We start from the raw sequence: 20516 nt of genomic DNA, 5'->3' as shown, positions 1-20516 counted from the left end.
ATCAGCAGACAAGTGTGGGTGGCAAAATATACATCCAGCTAATTTTAGTCTGAGTCAGAACATCCAAGGTACCATTACATGAGCATTTTCCCTCACAGCAAGTTCTCCCAGGTTCCTAACCCAGTGCAGCTGCTCAGGTGCTCTGTCAGAGTGAGTAATCCCTGTTGGAGGGCCATGCTGTGGGTGGCTGCAATAGTTTAGGTTAAGACAAACCTAGCAAAGAAGGTGTTAGTTAGCAGGTATGATAACCCATGTTCATGTAAGCAAGCTGTAGGAAAGAAGGACATTCAGCATGATAGCTAACTTCACTGCTCTGTTGGAGACTTGAATGTGACATGCTTAATTTTAGATGTTTAAGTAAGGTAGTCATCTAGCCTGCTTTACACCCAAGGACCAGAAATAAGTACCTCTAGATGTTAATTCATCCTATATGCCTGTTTATACGTTGTTTGCTTACAAAATAGGCTTTGCTGTTTGACACTGACATCTAAGCATCCGAAATTTGGTTTAGGACACAATGAGAGGCAACTTACTGTAGTTAAGGGTTACCTTGCATATGCACCTAATGCATGTTTAGGGGATTGTTTGTGTAAGAATTCTTCACTGAGAGCTAGTGCTCAATATGTTAATACCATAACCTAGTTTACTTTGTTGTGGGTTGTTTTGTTGGTTTTTTTTTTTTCAGGTAAACAGGCCCTTAGGTAAATTTTGAATTGACATATCATTATTATATAAAAGGAGGGGAAGCTTATATGAAAAACCTTGTTGAGACAGAGAAATGTTTTCAGTACAAAGAACATTATTTTGTCCAGTAGATAAATTTCATGTACTCTGAGCTAGGCTCTGTGTTGCACCACTGTCAAAGGCTGAGAATTCATAGAGGTATCTGTTGCTGCAACCATTTGTTAATTTCCCCATGATATGTATGGTGGGAAGTGTAAGTCTTATCTTTTTCTTTTAGGTTGACAATTGCATTTTTCGCACTCTCTGGTCTGGATATGTTGGATTCCTTAGATGTGGTGAACAAAGATGATATAATAGAATGGATTTATTCCCTGCAGGTCCTTCCCACAGAAGACAGTGAGTGAGTTTTTAGTTTTTTTATTGATATTAACATCTTTACTTTTGCTTTTTACTTGGGGAATAGTGGATGGCTCTTGTTTTTATAAAATACAAGATTGACCTTCCTGAAGTGCTGTCCTGATAATTTCAGGTAGTGATGTTGAGCAGATCTTGGAAATAGCTCCCTCTCAAGTACTAAAGCTAGAAAGACCAGAAATTAATTTGAACATAAGCCAGTTTAAAATAGTATAATGAAGTTGCACTTTTAGGCATCTCAGAGGAATGTTTCACCTGGTTCTAAAAGAAATGCATATGTTGTGAAAGTATTACAAGTCTAATAGGAATACTATTAATACTAGGATTATATTGACTTCCACTCCAATGCCAGGAGCTCTGATCTTAGGTGTGGTTATTTACAACAGCTTTTGGAGAATTGGAGGTTTAAGGGTAAGAAGCAAAAAGGATAAACAGAGTCCCTGCTTGAGAAAGAAAGATCTGTTCCTTAGATCTGCGAAGGTTGAATTCACCCAGGGTTTTGAGAAGGAATAGTGCTACTGCTGAATCCCAGCTTTCCTCAGATTGCACAGCAGATTCAAGCTGGTGAGGGAACACACAGGAAGCGTCCCTTTCCTGGTGACTTGACAGAAGTTAGGGGGTGCTGTTCCTGTAGGCTAGTTGGTGGTGGCAGTTTTTTCTGTGGCAGCCCAGGTGAATGGCTGGTAGCAGTAGAAGAGGTTGGAAGGAGGGAGAGGGAGATGGTGGGGAAGGCACTGCTGCTTTATGACAGAAGGTGCTGAGATGTTAAATGCTGGTGTGGGCATAGCTCCAGTCTAGTGGTCTCCAGAGAAAAGGCAATTTCAGGTGCCTGTCTGTAAAATCATGAACATGCACTTTGGATGGATGTAGAAAGAAAATTGTATGTTTCCTTTATATTATCTAGTCTAATCATATACTACAAATTAGGTCTCTAAAATCAGTTTTATGAAGTAAGCATATGGAAATCAGGACTGCTGATGCTTTATTTTTACAGTAATAAACCCTTTTTCTTACTCTGGAGATTTAGAAACCATCAGATCCACAACAGAAATTAGTTCTGATAGATTTCTTTTTTCTTGCATTGTATTCCAGGATTGATTCTTGAAAATTTGGATTACATAATTATTCCTACAAAGTTTTTTAATGATTAGAAGGTTCCTGTGCCTTACGGTTAAAAAATCTTTCCACTGTGTACATGCTTTGTTTTTAGGAGTAGCTCACTTTGTGACTTTTATCGCAGTCTTCAGGACTTCATTCCAAAAGAACAGGGAAGTTTGCAAGAAGAGAGATCAGAACAGGCATTTCTCTTTGTTTGACAGTATGCAGTAATTCTCTGAAGGTTTCTACGTGGCCAGAGTTCAGAATATTGCTATTGTCTAGAGCCTCCTAGGGAGGGCAGTCAAAATCTCAGCATGCAGATTTGGAGACTAACAGTTCAGCAGAGATGTGCTCCTTCTTTTTCTAGCTATCATCCCCTTATTAAACTGAGGGGAGTTTTGGGGAGGGCACTTTTGGCAGTGCACTCTGTGCTTTCTTCTTTTCACTAGAAGACCAAGCTTCCCTTCAGTCTTGCATTTTTGTATCATACTGTAATAACTTTTCTTCTTAGGCTTTTGGTAATAACACTGCTCTTATCTGGTCACTTGACTACTGAAACTTCAGCATTATTTTTGTATTTCATTTTTGCTTTTTCTGTTGGACGATAGAAAGTGCAAAATGTAAATGATGCTGATAGCAGCAGGTTGGAAATAGGATGACTAAATGTGAAGAAGGAAACACCTACACTCCTGTAATATCTTCTTTCAGTAAAATGCATTGGCTCTCTGTTTTTTAATCCTTGGTGGGTGCAGTGCTTGTTTAATTGGCAGCCTCCCAGCAGCAGAGCTCCTGCTCCCTCTTTCGGTCTCTTTGAAGAAGTAACTAAACTGTGGAAGGCTACGGCACTGAAGTTTCTGGTTTCAAAGTGCTCGTGCATCTCTAGTTAAAGAGGTGATTGCTAGCTTGATGGGTTGGAATCTGTCCCGGTTAAAAAAAAAAACAAGACCAAGAAAGCACAACATTTTACTTCTAAAGAAACATGCTACTGCAGCATTTTTTTCATGCATTCTAATAAATCTTTCTTTCCAGGGAATATTGGTTTTTAAACATTTAAATTAAAATACTTTTTATAATGATGAATTCCACCAATCTAAAGTAACTCCATTGTACTTGATAGAACTCTTCACTAAGTTTGACTCTGGGACTGAAAACCAGTTTAAAAGCTACATTTAAATGGGAATATGTTTTTGCAGAATCTTGGGGTTTGTTCTTGATTTCATCAGTGGTTGAATTTCTAAAGTTTGGTATCAGTCAAAATGAGAATTCCTGAAATACTTATTAGAAAAATAAATTTTTCTGCTCTTCACATTTGTCCCTCCAAAGATTCCTTTATGCACAGCACTTAAATTGATTTTTATTTAAAGCATTTTTTTTAAGATGGTAAACTCAAATTATTTTGAGAACTACTGCTGCCTTACAGTCTTTTTTCCAGTGGATGGGAGACAGAACAGTTGATGCTTTGCAAACTTAGTATCTGTTTATTTTTATCAAAAACTGTTATAGTAAGTGTACTGGCTGGGCTGGAATTCCTTTTTTTCATAGTAGCCTCTAAGCTGCTGTGTTTTGAGCCTGGTACTGAAAGAGTGTTGGTAACCACCAGTTTATTGCCAAGCAGTGCCAGTCAAGGCTGGCAGTTTTTGCCTCCTCTGCAGTCCTTTTCCCATGTCAGATACACCAGGGGACACAGCCAGGACAGCTGACCCAGGCTAACCTCAGGACTGACTGGAGGAACACTCCACACCATCTGACATCATTTTCAGCAATAAAAGCTTTTGGGAAAAGAGGGAGAAAGGGGGAAGTGTTTGTCACTCTGGCATTTGTCTTCCTGAGTAACCCTTACACCTGGTGAGACCCTGCTTTCTGGGAAGTGGCTTTACACGTGCCTGGCTGATGGGATGTAGTAAATTAATTCCCACTTTGCTTTGCCGGGTGTGCAGAACTTTGGCTTCACCTGTCAAACTGTCTCCGTCTCACTCTGTGAGTCTTCTCTCCATCTCTGTTTTCTTGCCTCAGCTGCTGGTTGGAGTCAACCCAACAGCAGTGTTACAGAACCTTCGAGAAAATTTAGAATTTCATGGTTTAGAGCACTTCTTAGATGAAGTCTCACAATACACTGTGATAGTTTTAGGTGCCATGTTTGTATTTAGTGATAGATGTAATATATCTGATGGCTAATGATAGCTGCACTTCAGAGGTTTGTAGCCTTTGAAATTTTATGTAAAACTAAAGTTCACTGATACTTACGTGGTGAGATCTTGATCTACTGAGTAAGAAAGTAAATAAATGGTCTGTCAGCCTAATCAAAATGCACTTAAGGAAACTGAAGATTAAGGTCTGTCAGGATAGACTGTATTCTTCTGTGGGTTTATTGTAGCTGTGATACAAACAAACAATGTCCTTTAGGTACCATAATTTTAGCTCAAGTCTTCCTGAGACTGGCTGAACACCAGTTCTTATTTGGAGGGAATGGCATGTCACACGTGGAAACTGACCCTCACACGGAAACATATTTTTAGCTGAATTCTTCAACTTACTGCTGCCTTCTGCTTGTTTGAACGGCCCCTGTCTTCTGTAACTCACACTAAATAGTTTGGCTTTATCTTGCATAGACTTTGGCCACTGTTACCTTTCCTTCTCTTTCAGTAAATGCTCTGCTTAGGTGCATAGCTAATATGTGTTTTGGTTTTGTTTTTGTGCTTTTTTTTTTTTTTTTTGAGGAGGGTGTTCTTTTACAATCCTTACCAGAAATGATATGTTTTGAGATTAAAATGTATTTTTTGAAGTGTTAGTGAAATTGGAAAAGGGTTGACAAAAGACCCTCTTTTAACTAGTTGCTTGTTCTTAAGATCCTTATCATGTCAGTATTTTGCTGTTTTTCCTCTCATAGTGCAGCTTCTTGACAGAATTTCAAGTTTAACTACGTAAAGTGCAACTCATAGCAATTTAAGGAAGATGTATTCCAGTTTCTTGCAAGTCACATTCAAAGCCAGTTCAGCACTTTTAAAAGAGAGTGAATCCAGAGCTTTGTACTCAAGTAATCTAAATTACACAGTGGAAGCACACTGCTTGGCCATATTCATCCACCATCCTCCCCCATAGGAACAGTGGCATTTGTTTGACCCTGCTTGAGAGCTTGCTGAAGTGGCAGAAAAACATACATTTATTTATCTAACAGAAGGTTAGCTTTGTGTTGCATTGGTGAACTGTGTTGATTAGGAGTCCCAGTGCCAGCCCACTGAGGGAGAGGGAAGAAAATTGTACTTTTTGACAGCTGGATGCTTCACTAGCTTGATATACTAGGAAATGGAACCAAAAGGAATGCTGAAACATATTTTATTTGTCGGTCTGAATCCCCAGGACCCATGGATAACAGAATGAAAACCAATATGCTACATGACAGACTTAAAACTTAGTTCTGTCAAAGTCTAAATTTAGATTTGTATTAATGATTCTTTCTTCTTATGTGGCAGTACCAAAAAAAAAAGTATAAAATGACATTGACTTTTTTCAAATCATTGATACATCTGAGCTTTCTGATCCTGAGTTTCTTGAGCAAAAATACAAATTTTCCTCCAACATAACTTTCTTTAATGGCTACATTTGAAGAAATTTATCTGGATGTATAATGGACTTCCATTTCAGAGAATGCAACTTTGCATTTGGTGACATACTGTGGTGCTTTGATTTACAGGAACAATTACAAGCTCTAGTTCAGTGAGCTTACACTTACTTCTATCTGGATGTACTGACTGAATCAGCCTATGTTAAAGCTATGATTTTTTAATATAAGATTTTAATAATGTATGTAAACTCCTGTACTTAGCAAAAGGAGAGAAGCCTTGCAGCCAGAGGAATGCATGGATAATCTGATTGTGAAAAACTAGTGGTAAAAGTTTATCAATCCTTCCTTGCAAGAGAAATAATGAAATACAAATAACAAAAACGCTCTGTCTGTAAAAGAAGAGCTCATAGGATAAGTTGTCGGTGGTCATCACTTGAAGCTCTTTTACATATCTTAAGGACTTTCTGGCTTAGGGACATATAAGTAACATCTTTTTCTTCACAAGAAAGTTGCAGCTCTTGATTTAAGCATGAAGTCTTTTGGTTTTGGAAGAGGGTCGGTTTTCTTTAGTTGTCAAATGAGAAGAGTTTTTCCAGATGTGTTTTGTTCAGCTTGCAGTAGTTACACAGCAGTTTATGAAATATTTATTACTTTTTGCTCTGTCTTAAGCTCCTGCAGAAAGTGGCTGAGTAAGGTTAATAGTGGAAGTGAACAGCAGGTGGTACCATTTCATAGCTGCAGTTGAACTGATGCACAGCAAACTACTGGAGCTGAACTGGCCACTCCAGCAGGTTTTTCCCAAGGGACATAAGCTGTGATCATATCCTTTTAATTTGAGTGTATTTCATTTTTAATTCTATTTCTGATAGCCCATTTTTGTTTAAAGAAAGTAAAGAGTTGGATTAGCAATACTAAACTATTACATAAAACAAGAAGTATGAGTACTTTGCAATAAAATAGTAAAACCAACTTCACAGAAAATTATATTTCACATTATCAGGTTTCTTTCATAAAATGAAAGACAGTAATTTCCTGTAACTCTCCTTTAGTTCCCATTTGATTTTGAGCTTGTATGTTCACAGGATGCTAAAAAACCATTTTGAGACACAACATCAGTGTTGTAGAGTCATGTGGTAAAAACAAGCTCTTCTCACTTCCTGTTTTAATGCTTCCTTTATCAACTAAGAATCTATTTTTTACTGCATGTATTGTGACTAGAGATTTAGCAACTCACTTGTAATACCAAACGTCTAGGAAGCCTCTATTGCAGGCACATTAATGCATTTGAGGACAGGATAAAATTCCCTGCAAAGTTTGCCCTAAAGGTCTTCTGTTTTTCTTAGGAGCCACTGTGAGAAGTTTAGAATGGGAGATCAGAAGTACTGACAAAAAGAGTCAAAATAGATTTTAAATTGATAGCAATGCAGTTAAAACTCCAACGTTTTAAAATTGCAAATACTGTTCTCTAGTTGATAGAAGTTTAGTAGCACAAAAAAGATTTTCAAATACTACATGAAAATTGAACATCTAAAGGGAGTAATAGAGCATGATTTCACTAATGTACTTAATTTTTAATCTATTTGTATATTACCTGTGAATTCAGAAGACAATCAAAGCGACCCACTGACAGCATACAAAACACTAGTAGCATGAAACTTGGGGTTCACACTGTCATTTCTACTTTGATAATAACTATATGCTACACTCCAAAAGGCCAGTGATGGGGATCAGTATTTCTGGGATGAATCCTTCCATCTAGCAACTATCAGCTGAGTTCTGTTCAACTGCAGAGCTGTCTTGATTGTAGCATGTTTCCCTTTGCAGCAGGCCTGGATAGCTGTGTGTTAGTAGCATAGCAGCTCTTTTCTGGATGAAGGGTTTCTGCACTAGTATCATTTCAAAGTGAGTGTTCTAGTTTGCTTAAGTACTTAAGACGCAGAGTCATTTTTACTGAAAATGAAAGTGAATGGTGATTTTTTTTTTTCCATGATGTTGCCTAGGAAATCTGGGAATTATCAGGCAGGAATTCTAGGTCTTCTCTTACCGATTCATTCACGTTGTGGCATTTTTGAAATTGTGATTTTTTTTGGGCAGTGTCCTTCAAGATCTTAACTTAGTCTTTAAAACTCATTCAATTTTTTTGTGCTTTCCAGAGGCTGATGCAACATGAAATGCAAGTTTTTGACTCTGGGAGTGAACAGACAAATGTTCTCTGCTGAGAATGTTTAGATTATAATAAAACAGTTGCAAAATTTTTTTTGTCTACAAATACAGATACTCTGTTTTTTCCTCTTTGTGGATCTGACTATGGCGCAACAGCTTTTCAGCAGGCTGAAGTTGCTTTTGTTACATGTGTAGCATCATTTAGAAGTACTTTTGACTGAACTGTGGAGGAAATGGAGAATTGCAGGTGTTTTGCTCCATGTCAGTTAGATCCAAAGACTTGTCTTGCAGAGAAAGTTGCGTACTTTAGGCCAAGTAGAAATTCTTAGGCTAATAAAACCTTTCTAGTTTAAAGTTTGCATATATACAGAATATATTTAGAATTAGAAGGTAATATGCTGCTAAGTTATACCAGAGTTTGTAGGCCATATTGCATAGTGATGTTACTTTGAGTTTCAGCTTTATAACTATTAATTCTTATTTATTCTGGTGTAATTTTCCCTAATATCCATGAGGATTTTTTAGATTAATGGCTGTATAACTTAGAAAACATGGAGAGGATTTAAGAACAGCCAGCTGCTGTTTAACTGTGGCATTCATTAGGTTTTTACTTTCAGACACCGAGCAGTAAACAACCGAGGTTTTGCCATGCAAAAGCAAGTTTGAGCCCTGCAAAGCTGTACTTAACTCTTGACAGTGTGTGGTTCACACTTCTATGTGCTACATGTTCAGGTATTGTGACACATTTGAAACAAATTACACTGAATCACTGACAGAAATGTTTGATAGCTACAATATGCTTAAAACTGCGAATTGTTTGCCCTTGAACATGTTGCAAAGTATCTTGAAACAGTTCTGCTTGGGAACAGACGGTATTACCAGGCAGGAATCCAGAGAGGAATAAAAAAATATGTTAACTCTGGCCATTTTCCCAGGGGAGCAGTCCTTCTCTTCTTTTTTTCTTGTGAGCAGAGAAGACAAGTCTGTGGTGATACAAAACTGTGTTTCCAACAAATTAAAAGAAAATCTGATGCTTTGTGTTTTGTCACTACAGCAGTAAGTAAGTTAAGTTTGCTTGTGATTTTATTTGTTTAATTTTTTGTTAATCAGAGAGATAACAAACTAAGGTTGGGAACTGCGAAACACATGCACACTGTATTAAGGCTGTGGATAGTGTTGAACTAACAGATCTTGATCTCATTAGAGAATTATGGTTTGTAATGATTGTTTCAACAAAACAAGTAAGTTGAGTATTGTTTAATCTTTTCCAGGATCAAACATGAATCGCTGTGGATTCAGAGGCTCTTCATATTTAGGGATGCCATTCAATCCCTCCAAGGTCAGTTAAGAATGTGTACGCAAAATGTTTTAAATTAGGCAAATGATCTTGTGTCTTTTTTATAATATTAACTGCATGATTACAGAATGTCTGGAAGGCAGGGAATTTTGTACTGTTAGTGCTGAAATGTTTGCAGAACTTTTAAGAAATGTGCGTGAGAAACATACAAAAATGATACCTAGAACTTCAGTTCTCACAGCAGTGAGAAATTGACATACAAATTGTGGTTTATCTCAATGCAGTTTCCTCCTTTTCTGGTCTTTTACTAATGAATGAAAACTTCTCTAGCTGAGGAGCTGTTGCGGTAGAGAAGAGCAGAATAGCCCTAATTAAGTGGTGCAGAATGTGCTGTTCTTTGGTATCATAGAATGGTTCAGGCTGGAAGGGGCCCTTAAGATCATCTAGCTCCTATCCCCTTGCCACAGGCAGGGATACCTTCCACTAGACCTCATCCAGCTTGGCCTTGGACAATTCCAGGGGTGTGGATTCCACAGCTCTGGACAATCTAATCCAATGCCTTGCCATCCTCACAGTAAAGAGTTTCTTTCTAATACGTAATCTAAACCTGCCCTCTTTCAGTTTGAAGCCATTCCCCCTTGTCCTGTCAGTACATGCTCTTGTCAAAAGTCTCTCTCCATCTTTCTTGTAGGGTCCCTTCAGGAGCTGGAAGGCCACAAAGGTCACCTCAAAGCCTTCTCTTTTCCAGGCTGACAAATCCCAACTCTCATGGCCTTTTCTTATAGGAGAGGTGCTCCAGCCCTCTGGTGAACTTAGTGGCCTCCTCTGGATGTGTTCCAACAAGTTCCCATCCTTCCTATGCTGAGGACCCCAGGGCAGACAAAGCATTCCACATAGGGTCTCACCAGAACAGAGCAGAGGGGCAGAATCCCCTCCCTCCCCTGCTGCCCACGCTGCTTTGGATGCAGCCCAGGACACATTTGGCTCTCTGGGCAGAGTGCACATGGCTGGGTCACATCCAGCCTCTCATCCACCAACACCTCCCCGGTCCTTTGCTCTCAATGGCTTCTCTTCTTCTCGCACTCTGGGGTTGTCCTATGCCAGGTGTAGCACCTTGCACTTGGTCTTGCTAAATCTCATGAGGTTCCCACGACCCACTTCCAGAGCTCGTCCAGGTCCTTTGAGAAGGGTGAATCCCATCTGATGCCAATGTGTCTGGTGCCAGGTAGGCCATCCCAGTGTCAAAAAAACACCTAAAATCTTGGCAGTGACATGAGCCAGGGAGCCATGTATTAATAGGCTGGGCCTGACTGTTTCTTCCAAAGTCAGTGCTGCAACTGCAACTGGTATTTCTCTTCCTGTGTTGAATCATGTGTATTTGATTGCACCTGATACCCCCCGAGACTTAGGCAAGGCTCTGTTCATCCCTGTTTGTCATGACTGTAAGAGAGGATGCTTTGAAGCCCAGTGAACTGAGGTTCAAGAGAGTTAAACTTTCATATGAAAAGAAAGTGCCTTTAATAAAAGAGAGGAAGGAGGTTAGCAGAGGCTGTTTTAGTGCTCTCATGGATTTTTCTTCCAATTTTCAGTGAGATTTGATTCTTCACTCTCAAACACAGGACAGAACTACAGTACTTCTTTCACAGTCCTTCCTGCACACTGGCCTCTACATTCCTTTTCCAGTTGTATCCCACCTTTAGCAGCTCTACAGTGTAGTACATTATATCAGTGCATACTTTTGGAAACCTTTTTCACATCCTCCCCAGTGTATGATGCTAGAAGGGTTTATTCTGGATATAGTTCTGAGATCTTGTAAAGGGCCATGAAAACAGAAAGTGTGTAATAATGGCAAAGCATTGTTTTCCCCTCCCAACACTTGGTGGTGTTTTAATTCTCAACTTCCTATAGTATATGCTTCATACTGAAATAGTATCTTTACTGGAAATACGTTGCAATCCGTTAGTGTCTTAGAATGTGTTTGCCAATATACAGTTGGGATAAAGGGGTGGAATCGTGTAACCTGTGGAAATTAGCTACAAGGTCACTATCTCTAGAAAGTTGTTTGCATGTGCATGTGGTTTTTATTCAAGCATTGCAGTGCTTTTTTCATTGTATCTGCATTTGAAGGATTGCATCCGCTTGATTTATTGGCCAAGAAAGTTTTAAAGCATTTCCGGTACTGTTGCCTGAAACGTTCTGAAATAACTCAGAAAAAAAGGCTTGGAAATTCACTGCTATTACTCTGAGATATGTTTACAGTCACATCATTTTTCTTTATTCATTATTTAAAAACGTTCTGTTAAATCTGCCTTGAAAAATATTTTTTGAAAAGCCTGTAAGTGTTTTGGATTTGCATTGACATTTGCTGTTTATTACATGCCTCTAGAGTGATTTCATTCTTGAGCTCTGAGGGTGCCGTCCGTGCTATCAGAGACAGCCAAATCTATTCGGTCAGTAGGGACCTTTCAAAACAGTAGAAAAGAGCAAGGGTTATGTTGGAATATCCAACTTTACTAAAGGATAGGTCGTTTGGGTTTGGTTTGGGAGTTGAGGTGTTATAGCTGTTGCATTTGTGGTGTTTGATGGTAATGTCTTTTCAGCTTTTTGGGACAGAAGCAAAAGTAAAATTAAAGCATATCCACTTCACCAACTCAGAACACAGCCCTCACAAACTGTAGCAGTCTTAAGTGTGAATGAAGGCTACAAGTGACTCCTCAGTCATCACATTTAAAACATGATTAATTTTAGAATTAGAAAATAATTATATACTGAAGTGGCTCCAGATTTTGCAGTCTCTCTGATTTGGTGTTATTGAAGTTCAAACTAGCTTTTTAATTTAGGGGTGAACAGTCTCCTCAAAGTTTCAGATGGGCCTAGGTGTTTTCAGTCCTTTTAAAGTGTTGTGAATCAGTTTTAGGGCTAAATTGAAAGCTAATAGCTGCAACTTTTATGTAAGATTTTGGTAATTAACATAGATTTCACTTGGGGAAAAAATATTTCTTTTGTATTCCTCACCCAACATTGTAAAGCTGCAACACTGGTACTGGTGAGAGATTAATAGTTAAAAATATTTTGCAGAGTGAATCACAGAGAAGATAGCAATAAGTAGAATATAAAAGTAAATTTAAGATAAAAATAAATACTATAAAGACCCTGGTAAACCTGGGCCAAAATATCTCTGTATTATGTATTTTTTTTATTTTAATCAGACATCTCTGTAATATATTTGTAGGGGTCCTTTACAACGTGGTCTGCGGAAAAGTGTCTCTGCCCATGGCAGGGGAGTTACAGCTAGATGATCTTAAGGTCCCTTACAACCCAGGCCATTCTGTGGTTCTGTGAAGTGAGAAATGGCAAAATTTTGCAGAATAGTTTTGAAACAAGTAAAAAGACTACAAAAGCAGAGACATCTTGAATTAGCGACTAGATACTGCGTTTGGCAACGTACTGCAAATTTTACTCAAATTAGCTAAATCAGCTAAAATCGTGTGCTTTAAATGAACTTAAATCATCATAATGTGAAAAATAAACCTCTAAGGCTTAGGCTACCCAGCTCCAAGTGAAGACCCCTACCCACTGAACATCTGCAATAAACGTAAAATACATTGTACCTTTACATCAAAGCATGCAAAAATTTGTCCAACAGCTATTAAGTAGGCATGTATTTAGAAATTAGGTAACTGCATACTTACATATTCTGAAAGTGTAATCAATGCTTCTTGGCTGTAACCAGGTGTGTTGGCTTTGTGTACTTAGGACCCAGCACACACCTCTGTGAAAACTTGTCAAAACCAATAAATTCCGTATGTGGATTGGCACCCTGGGTGAAAGAACCCTGTCTTGGGACAACAGTGCCAGGTGTGAGGAGAAAGTTTCTTGAAAGTGGGACTGCGCCAGTGCAAGTGTATGTTCAGTAGCATTCTTTATTAGTGTTTGACGAGATCTTGCCCATGCTTCTACAGTAGAGAGAGTTTCTTAGCTCTCTCTGCAGTGGACAGTCGGAATTCTTGGTGGCTGTGAGTTACATTTTAATAGCTGTTCTAAATTATATAGTGGGGAACACTGTCACATTGGTGAGCCAAGTGTTTGAAAGCTTCCCCTCACCTTACATCTTTAAGTGTTAATTCTTTTAAAGATTGTGGAGAGCATGATGGTAATGCCAATAGAACAGAACTGTTTACTCCATCTCTGAGATTCAAGTAAATCTGTTTCCTGTGGGACCTACAGACTAATTACCACAAAAGGCAAAGTGCATAGAGAAGAGGCCCTGGCCATACTTCCTTTATTGTCTTTTCAGAGTCTGTCTGCACCAGTGCATTAGCTCAGGTCAGTCAGAGAATTTGTAAATTCCTTACAAAAGGAATTTAATGTGCCCTATATGTCTGTTTAACGTGCAGGGTAGGAGGCAGTGATGGGGGCACTGGCAGCACAGGGCTGGGAGTGGGAGCTGTTGAGATTTGTGCCCCCTTCTCAAGAGAGGGTCCAGGACCAGGAATAAGGGAGAGGAGGTGCAGGTCTCAGCACTCCCTCTCCCGTTCTCCTTCTCTGTTACATAGCTTTTTCAGTGCTGCTGAAGCCATTTCACCTTGCTTTCTGCCTCCCTTTCCCAACCGTCTTTGATTCCCTTGTGTGAGAGCAGTCTCTTGCTGTCTGGTGTCTAGCAACAATTTTTCTCCCAGTTTCTTACTAGAAGCAAAGCTTTTTGGCTTTGGAAGTAAACATAACTTGCCTGAAAAATACCAGTTACACATAACATAATATTAAATTTGGTTTTATGCTGTTTTTTTCTTGTGTTTTTAGGATGAATTGCAAAATAAGAATTACAACTGATTAGACAATAATGCTAGTAAAATATCATTTGAAAATATATCTCTGCTACTCAGTATTGAAATAGCTTTTATTCTGTTAAAATAGTTACCTTGCAGTTGCTCCCAGCTGAACCATCCCAAGTATCCAAAGTCATCTTGTTACATGTGGTCTCTGTTTTCATGAAGTGGTACAGTCAAGGATGGGCCTATAAAATACCATAAGGAAAAATAATAATTTTAGCACAACTGTATCAATCCCTTGCTCATTTCTGTTATTTGTGTTGTGGGCCTAGTTAGCATTTAGCTGTCATTTTATCTTCTCAGTTGACATTCAGTGATCCTTGTGAGTTCTTTCCAACTCAGGATATTCTATGTTTTTGTGATTATTTGGTGTATAAATACTTCGTTTTCACTCTGATTATTGTTTTAAAATAGAGATGAAAGTAGAAGTGGCTAATTTGGTATTGCTTCAGTTGACAAAAAGATTATTAATAATCTCTCACGCTGCTTTCTCCTTGTAGATCATTGTGTTGTAAAATCTTTGCTGGGGGGAGGGGCCCTCCAAAGGTTTGACTGTTTTAAAAGTGCTTACCCAGCTGCCAGGAAGCTAGTGCCCAGTGGTGTGTCAGGACAAACTTAGGCACAGTTGAAGAGATCCCATCTTTTTGCTTAACTGTTGCACAAATATAGCTCTTGGCAAAGTTTTTTTCCAAAGCTTCCTACTGACCAAGTGTTTAGAAGGTTAGCAGAGTTATGCAGTGGCTCAGTTTGACGAGGAAGGCTGAGCAGGATGCCTTCAGTTTAACCATAATGAGTGAAGGGAAAAGTAATTTGTTTGCCTCTTGACTAAAAAAAAAAAAAAAATTTGCTGTAGTATAAGATCTTGTGATGTTTCAGTATTTCTATTTTTTTTCCTCTTTTTTTAGGGTCCAGGTATATCTCATCCCTATGATAGTGGACACATAGCAATGACTTACACAGGACTATCATGTCTGGTTATTCTTGGGGATGATTTAAGTCGAGTAAATAAAGACGCCATACTGGCAGGACTGAGAGCTCTCCAGCTGGAGGATGGAAGGTAAAAGATATTTTATATTCTGCAGCTTTCACAACCCACATGTGGAATGAAACATAAGAAACATGTTATTTTAAAAAGTAGCTATAATATTTTTGTTCTGTAAGCAAATAGTTTGGTTGGCAATCATATCAGTCATAGAACATATGCCAATATATGTGCTGGCTTCTTGCAAGTTGTTAAGTCATCAGAGGATAGTGACTAGTTCTTTGAACCAAATGGAGGCTTGCCAAGCAGAAGAAACAATTAAAGTTTATTTATTGTCACAGGTAATTCAACCTTTTACCTATTTTTGTGTATCTTAGAATCATCTAGGTTGAAAAAGACCCTAAGATCATGAAGTCCAGCTATTAACCCAGCATTGCCAAGTCCAGCAGTAAACCATGTCCCTAAACACCACATCTACATGTCTTTTAAATCCCTCCAGCCATGGTGACTCCACCATTTCCCTGGGCAGCCAGTTCCAGTGCTAGACAACCCTTCTGATGAAGAAATTTTTCCTAATACCTAGTCTAAACCTCCCCTGGTGCAACTTGAGGCCACTTCCTCTGTCCCACTTGAGAGAGGAGACCAACCCCACCTTGCCACAGCCTCCTTTCAAGTAGTTGCACAGAGTGATAAGGTGTTCTCTCAGTGTTCTTTTCTCCAGGCTGAACACTCAAAGGTGTCTCAGCTGCTCCTCATCAGACTTGTGCTTCGGACCCTTTCCCAGCTCCACTGCCCTTCCCTGGACATGCTCCAGCACCTCAGTGTCTTTTTTGTTGTAAGGGGCCCAAACTGAACGCAGCACTCAAGGTGTGGCCTCACCGGTGCCTGGTACAGGGGGATGGTCACTGCCCTGGTCCTGGTGGCCGCTTTCTGATACAAGCATCCAAATCAGGGCATCCTTCATCATCTTAGGAGTATCTGAGATTGTGCCAAAATAGCCCAGGTGCAATAATTGTAAAATGTTCATAGAGTTTGGTGAGATTGTAACAATAAGAAATGAAACGCTCATTTACCATTTGTATTAGAAATGGTAGTATTAGCAATTACTTTTATACATACCTGGAAAACTGGTCCTGAAGTTGCAGTAAGGAAGGAAAGCCTTGTGAGCTATTAGGATTTCTAGAAAGTCGAAGAATTCTGCCCAAAAGAGTAAATGGTAAAATGCTGAGTCATATATCTGTATCTGCTCTAATAGGAGAAAGACCATAAGCATAAACATCTTGGAATAAATAAACACCAGTGTCATTACATTGCTGGAAATAGTTACCCAGGCCCCTAAATGTTAATAGTTCTATTCATTTTCCTTGGCTTAGAATCACATCTTCTATAAAGAAAATCTAGTGTAGCTTTGGGTTATATTTATGAGACTACTGGAAGCTAATCTTTAAAGAAAACACTGCGCAATTCCTTGAACTGCATTTCATATTTTCTGGTGTAACAGCCGAAACAGTGTCTAAAGACAGAAATGTTTCTTTCAGTTTCTGTGCAGTGCTGGAAGGAAGTGAGAATGATATGAGGTTTGTGTACTGTGCTTCCTGCATCTGCTACATGCTCGATAACTGGTCAGGCATGGATATGAAGAAAGCGATAGACTACATTAGAAGAAGTATGGTGAGTGTTCACAAAATGTTCTTTCTATGCTTTAAGGCTTATAGCTTTTCTTCTTAACTATGGCTAAAATAATCTCTGTCCAAACTGAAGTATTCTGGTAATTTCTTTATTTTTCCTTCCTGCTCTAGCAAGTTGAGAATTACAAAGTACATTGGTTTTTTGCATATGTATTTTCATGAAATGTGTGTGCTAGCAAGATAATTTTATTTGGTGTGTTTGTTCACTGCAAATTAAATTTAAAATCCTCTTTATTTAAAATAATTAAAAAATCAAAAGCAAGTTTTTGGAAACTGAGGAGTGATGTTTGCATAACTTAGAGAAAGTGCGTAAAGCACTGTATCAGTAAAATCCTCATGTTTTATTGAGCTGTAGTTCTGCTTTTTAAAAGATGTACAGATTCAAATAAGCTAATTATTGACACCAGTTCATGCTTAAGTATTTCCAGTCATGCACTTCATTATTTATTTATTAGATAACTTGGAATGAAGAAAAATATTCATGAGTATGTACACATCTTTTTTTCTGCATCTGTGCAAGTTGTCTTCATATTCGGTTGGAGTAAAGGAGCTTTCCATTTTTTTTAATGTTGTTTCATTAGTTTGAGTTACATTTTCCAACATTGAAATACAATTTTTTAAAGAAGCTGAGCAAGCTTGCAAATTGAAGTTCCCTGAGTATCAGTAAACACAGGGTAAAGAAGACCCAAATTTATGATGACACACAACTTCTGTTGTAAATGAGTATTTTCTGTAGTTGCTGCCAACAGCAAGATTGTAAAATACATGTGAGAAACACGCTTAAAAAAAGACTTTAAAAACTCCTGCTTCAGACCAAATTGTTTTTTATTTGTTGTTTATTTTTAAAGGAGGTAGTTGGATGCCTTAGTATTTCTTACAGTTCACCTCAAGAAGCTTTCTGGCACACGGCCATGGTCCTGGACAGACAAAGGTGATCAAGGCCAGGGCTCAGTCATACAAGGATATGGACCTGCAGTCTCCTCACACCCTAGTGACACCTTTTATCCCCTTTTCCCCTCTGTTTTCGCTTACTTGTTCTTCCCCAGTCGGCTTTGATTTTCTCTTTCGTACCATTGGTCCTTTCCCTAGCCATGCCATAGTAAGTCGTGCACACCCCTCCATACCCCAGAAAACAGTCCATAATAAGGGAGTTTTCTGCACAATCCTTGAATCTTCCTCCCCTGCATCCCATAAGAGCCCTTCTCCTGTAGTTGGTAGCTCACCTTACTCAGCACGGGTTCTCAGGATGAGAATATCCCTACTGAATCCTCTCAGTGGGTTTCACCCAGGGACAGTGATTTATCCATTCTCTTTTCACAGTCTGAGGGAGGAGCTTAGGCAGACTGCTTGCTCAAACTGATTAGGTCAGGAGAATTCTTCCTCCTCTGACGCTTTCTGGACCTTTGTGTTTACTGAGATCAGTCTTTAGTCAGATAGCTTAGCAGAGATACAAAAGGAGAATCAAGTATTACAAAAGAATAGAAAACAAAACACAAGAGCAAAATCGTCATTGTAGTTCTGTACCTCACTCTGTTTGTTAACCCTGTGAACATCTGAGGGCAGTTTTTGTCCCAAAGGAAATGGTGGAACTAGGACGGGGCAAAGAAAGTTGAGTTGAATGGTGAAAGGTACAAACCAGATTGTGTAAAAGGAGTATTTAATGTACTAGGAGTCTTTGTTCTGGACATGAGATTGTTAAGTGGAGTGTGACAGAGGTGTGTAATGTAACAAGTAGCACTGAAAAAATAAAGGGAGCAAGAAGCAACTATTTCTTTCTAAGAACTAGAGAGCATCAAGTGAGGCCCTTAATAGCGCAGGCAAGTGGAGATTTCTAAAGTTTAGAGCTTTGAAATGGTACTGGAGATTTATTGTGTAGTGTGATCTTGAACCAGATTTATACTTTGCTTCTAGATCTTAGCATTAATTGTTGTACCTGCAAATCCCAATCATTATGCTCTTATTGGAAAAATTGATACCACTTTAAAAAATGAATAATTGAAGCCTGAACAGGGCAAGACAAGTTGGAAGGCCTCATATTAATACTGCATTAATACTGCATTAATACTCAGTTCACCAGTAAAGTAGACCTGGAGTCGTGGCATGGTCAAAGTTCAGAAGACACTGATCACAAAGATTGTGTCTTTTCCTGGCTAGCTCAGAGAGTAACTTAGATCCTATAAGCAGTATTCTGCAGGCAGCAGTCATCCTAGCATGTAGAAATGTGCAGCAAGACATGCTGTGTTTTTGTCCAGGTTTACTGTGAATTTGTAGGTTAACTATACACTATGTTCGGTAGAACTTCTTTAAACCACTAGTGTGCTTTGAATTCACTGCAGAGTTGGCATGCACATGTACACTAGTTCTGTCTGTATTTTCTGTGTTTGCACTCCTTGGTCAGACCAGTATTTCTGTGAATTAACTCAGTTGCAAGGTGTCTGGCAATTTAGGAAAAGACGCAAAACCTTTGCACGTGGCTTGGTCACATTCAGAGCTGCAGATGTGTCTGAAGAAGTCTCAGACATTCAGGGACTAGCCCATTGTGAAAATCATTTCACAGCAGTGCTTGTTCCTTCCTTTCATTCATCTCTTTTCACCACTTTCCTTGAGATGTATTTCGGTTCAGTTACCTATCACAGGAGCCAAGTATTTCTTAAAGTGTATCTCATAAATAAATACAATGAATGTGACATGTGACATCCAAGAATGTTAGCTTGATTTCTCCCATGTAGATGGTGCTAAAACTAACCTATAAAATGGAACAATACGAAGTAAATTCTATTTGAGATTATTTTGTTACTCCTTGTGTAACTAACTATACAATGAATATAGCTATAGGCTTTACTGTAAATGCTTATTCCTGTTTTGCTACGTCACCTCATTCTGGAACTTTTGTTATGGAATTATTATTGTTTCTGTGGAACAAAAGAGATTGCACTGCTCAATACTAAACTGCTTTGACAGAAAGGTGTGGTTTTGATTTACTGTTGTCTGTCACTCGTTTGCACCTAGATGAAGCACTTGGCAGTTAACAGAACTCGGTTTTTCAAATTGGCATACATGTGAAGTGCAACTAATCTGGATTGAGAGTAGCATGACTGGTTAAACAGTAATCTTTGTAATAAGATTGTGGATTTTTTTAGTTTATTCTTTGGAATTTGTTGCCTTTAGTGATACAGTATAAGAGTTGTGACATACAATTCAATACCGATGAATGAGAGAGTGCATTTGTGTAGTTAGGCATGTCAAGGACAGCAGAAGATTGGAACATAAACAATGTTTAAAATGTTAAAAGGAATTGAATCTTCATACAGAATAAATAGCCCTGTTGTTGTCATTGGACTAAAAAGTGTTTATACAATGCTGATCACAAAAATAGTGCTGGGCCACTTTTATTCTCAGTAAAATACACACAATTTTTATCAGTGTAGGTTGATTCTTGTCTTTTAAAACTCAGATATATCACTAATCAAAAGACAACTAGGATGCTGAGATTTTGAATGACTTCCAGAGACTCAATAACACTGCTTTTTACAACAATGCTTGGTTTTTTTAAAGTAGAGAAATTGCAAGAAGCTTTAAAAATATAATCTGCTTTTTCTAGTATAGTCTTCTTCAAATGCAGTTATATTGGTCTGTTGATATATTTAAGCTGGTTGTAAAACTTGTAGACTGTGAAGTGAACATTTTACTCAACTGGGTTTACATGTTTCCTGAGGATAGTATTTAATTATGCAGTTCTCATGTTGCAGTAATCAAGAGTTCCTTTTGCATACGATTTCTTGAGTCTTTTCAAAAGGAC

The 20516-nt window shown here is 38.5% G+C and overlaps 1 protein-coding gene across 1 annotated transcript in view; it reads left to right on the top strand.

Annotated features, from left to right (window-relative positions):
* The window catches only part of PGGT1B (protein geranylgeranyltransferase type I subunit beta), a 33612-nt gene that overhangs the window by 4599 nt on the left and 8497 nt on the right, over positions 1–20516 (top strand). The window contains 4 exon segments of the mRNA XM_069001271.1: positions 962–1080; positions 9193–9260; positions 14953–15104; positions 16568–16700. Of these exon segments, the coding sequence (XP_068857372.1) occupies positions 962–1080; positions 9193–9260; positions 14953–15104; positions 16568–16700 (472 nt within the window).

The sequence above is a fragment of the Aphelocoma coerulescens genome (assembly GCF_041296385.1).
Source record: "Aphelocoma coerulescens isolate FSJ_1873_10779 chromosome Z unlocalized genomic scaffold, UR_Acoe_1.0 ChrZ, whole genome shotgun sequence".
NCBI classification, from domain to species: Eukaryota; Metazoa; Chordata; class Aves; order Passeriformes; family Corvidae; genus Aphelocoma; species Aphelocoma coerulescens.
Note: the sequence above shows the minus strand (reverse complement) of the source record. Positions and strands in the feature narration are given on the sequence as shown.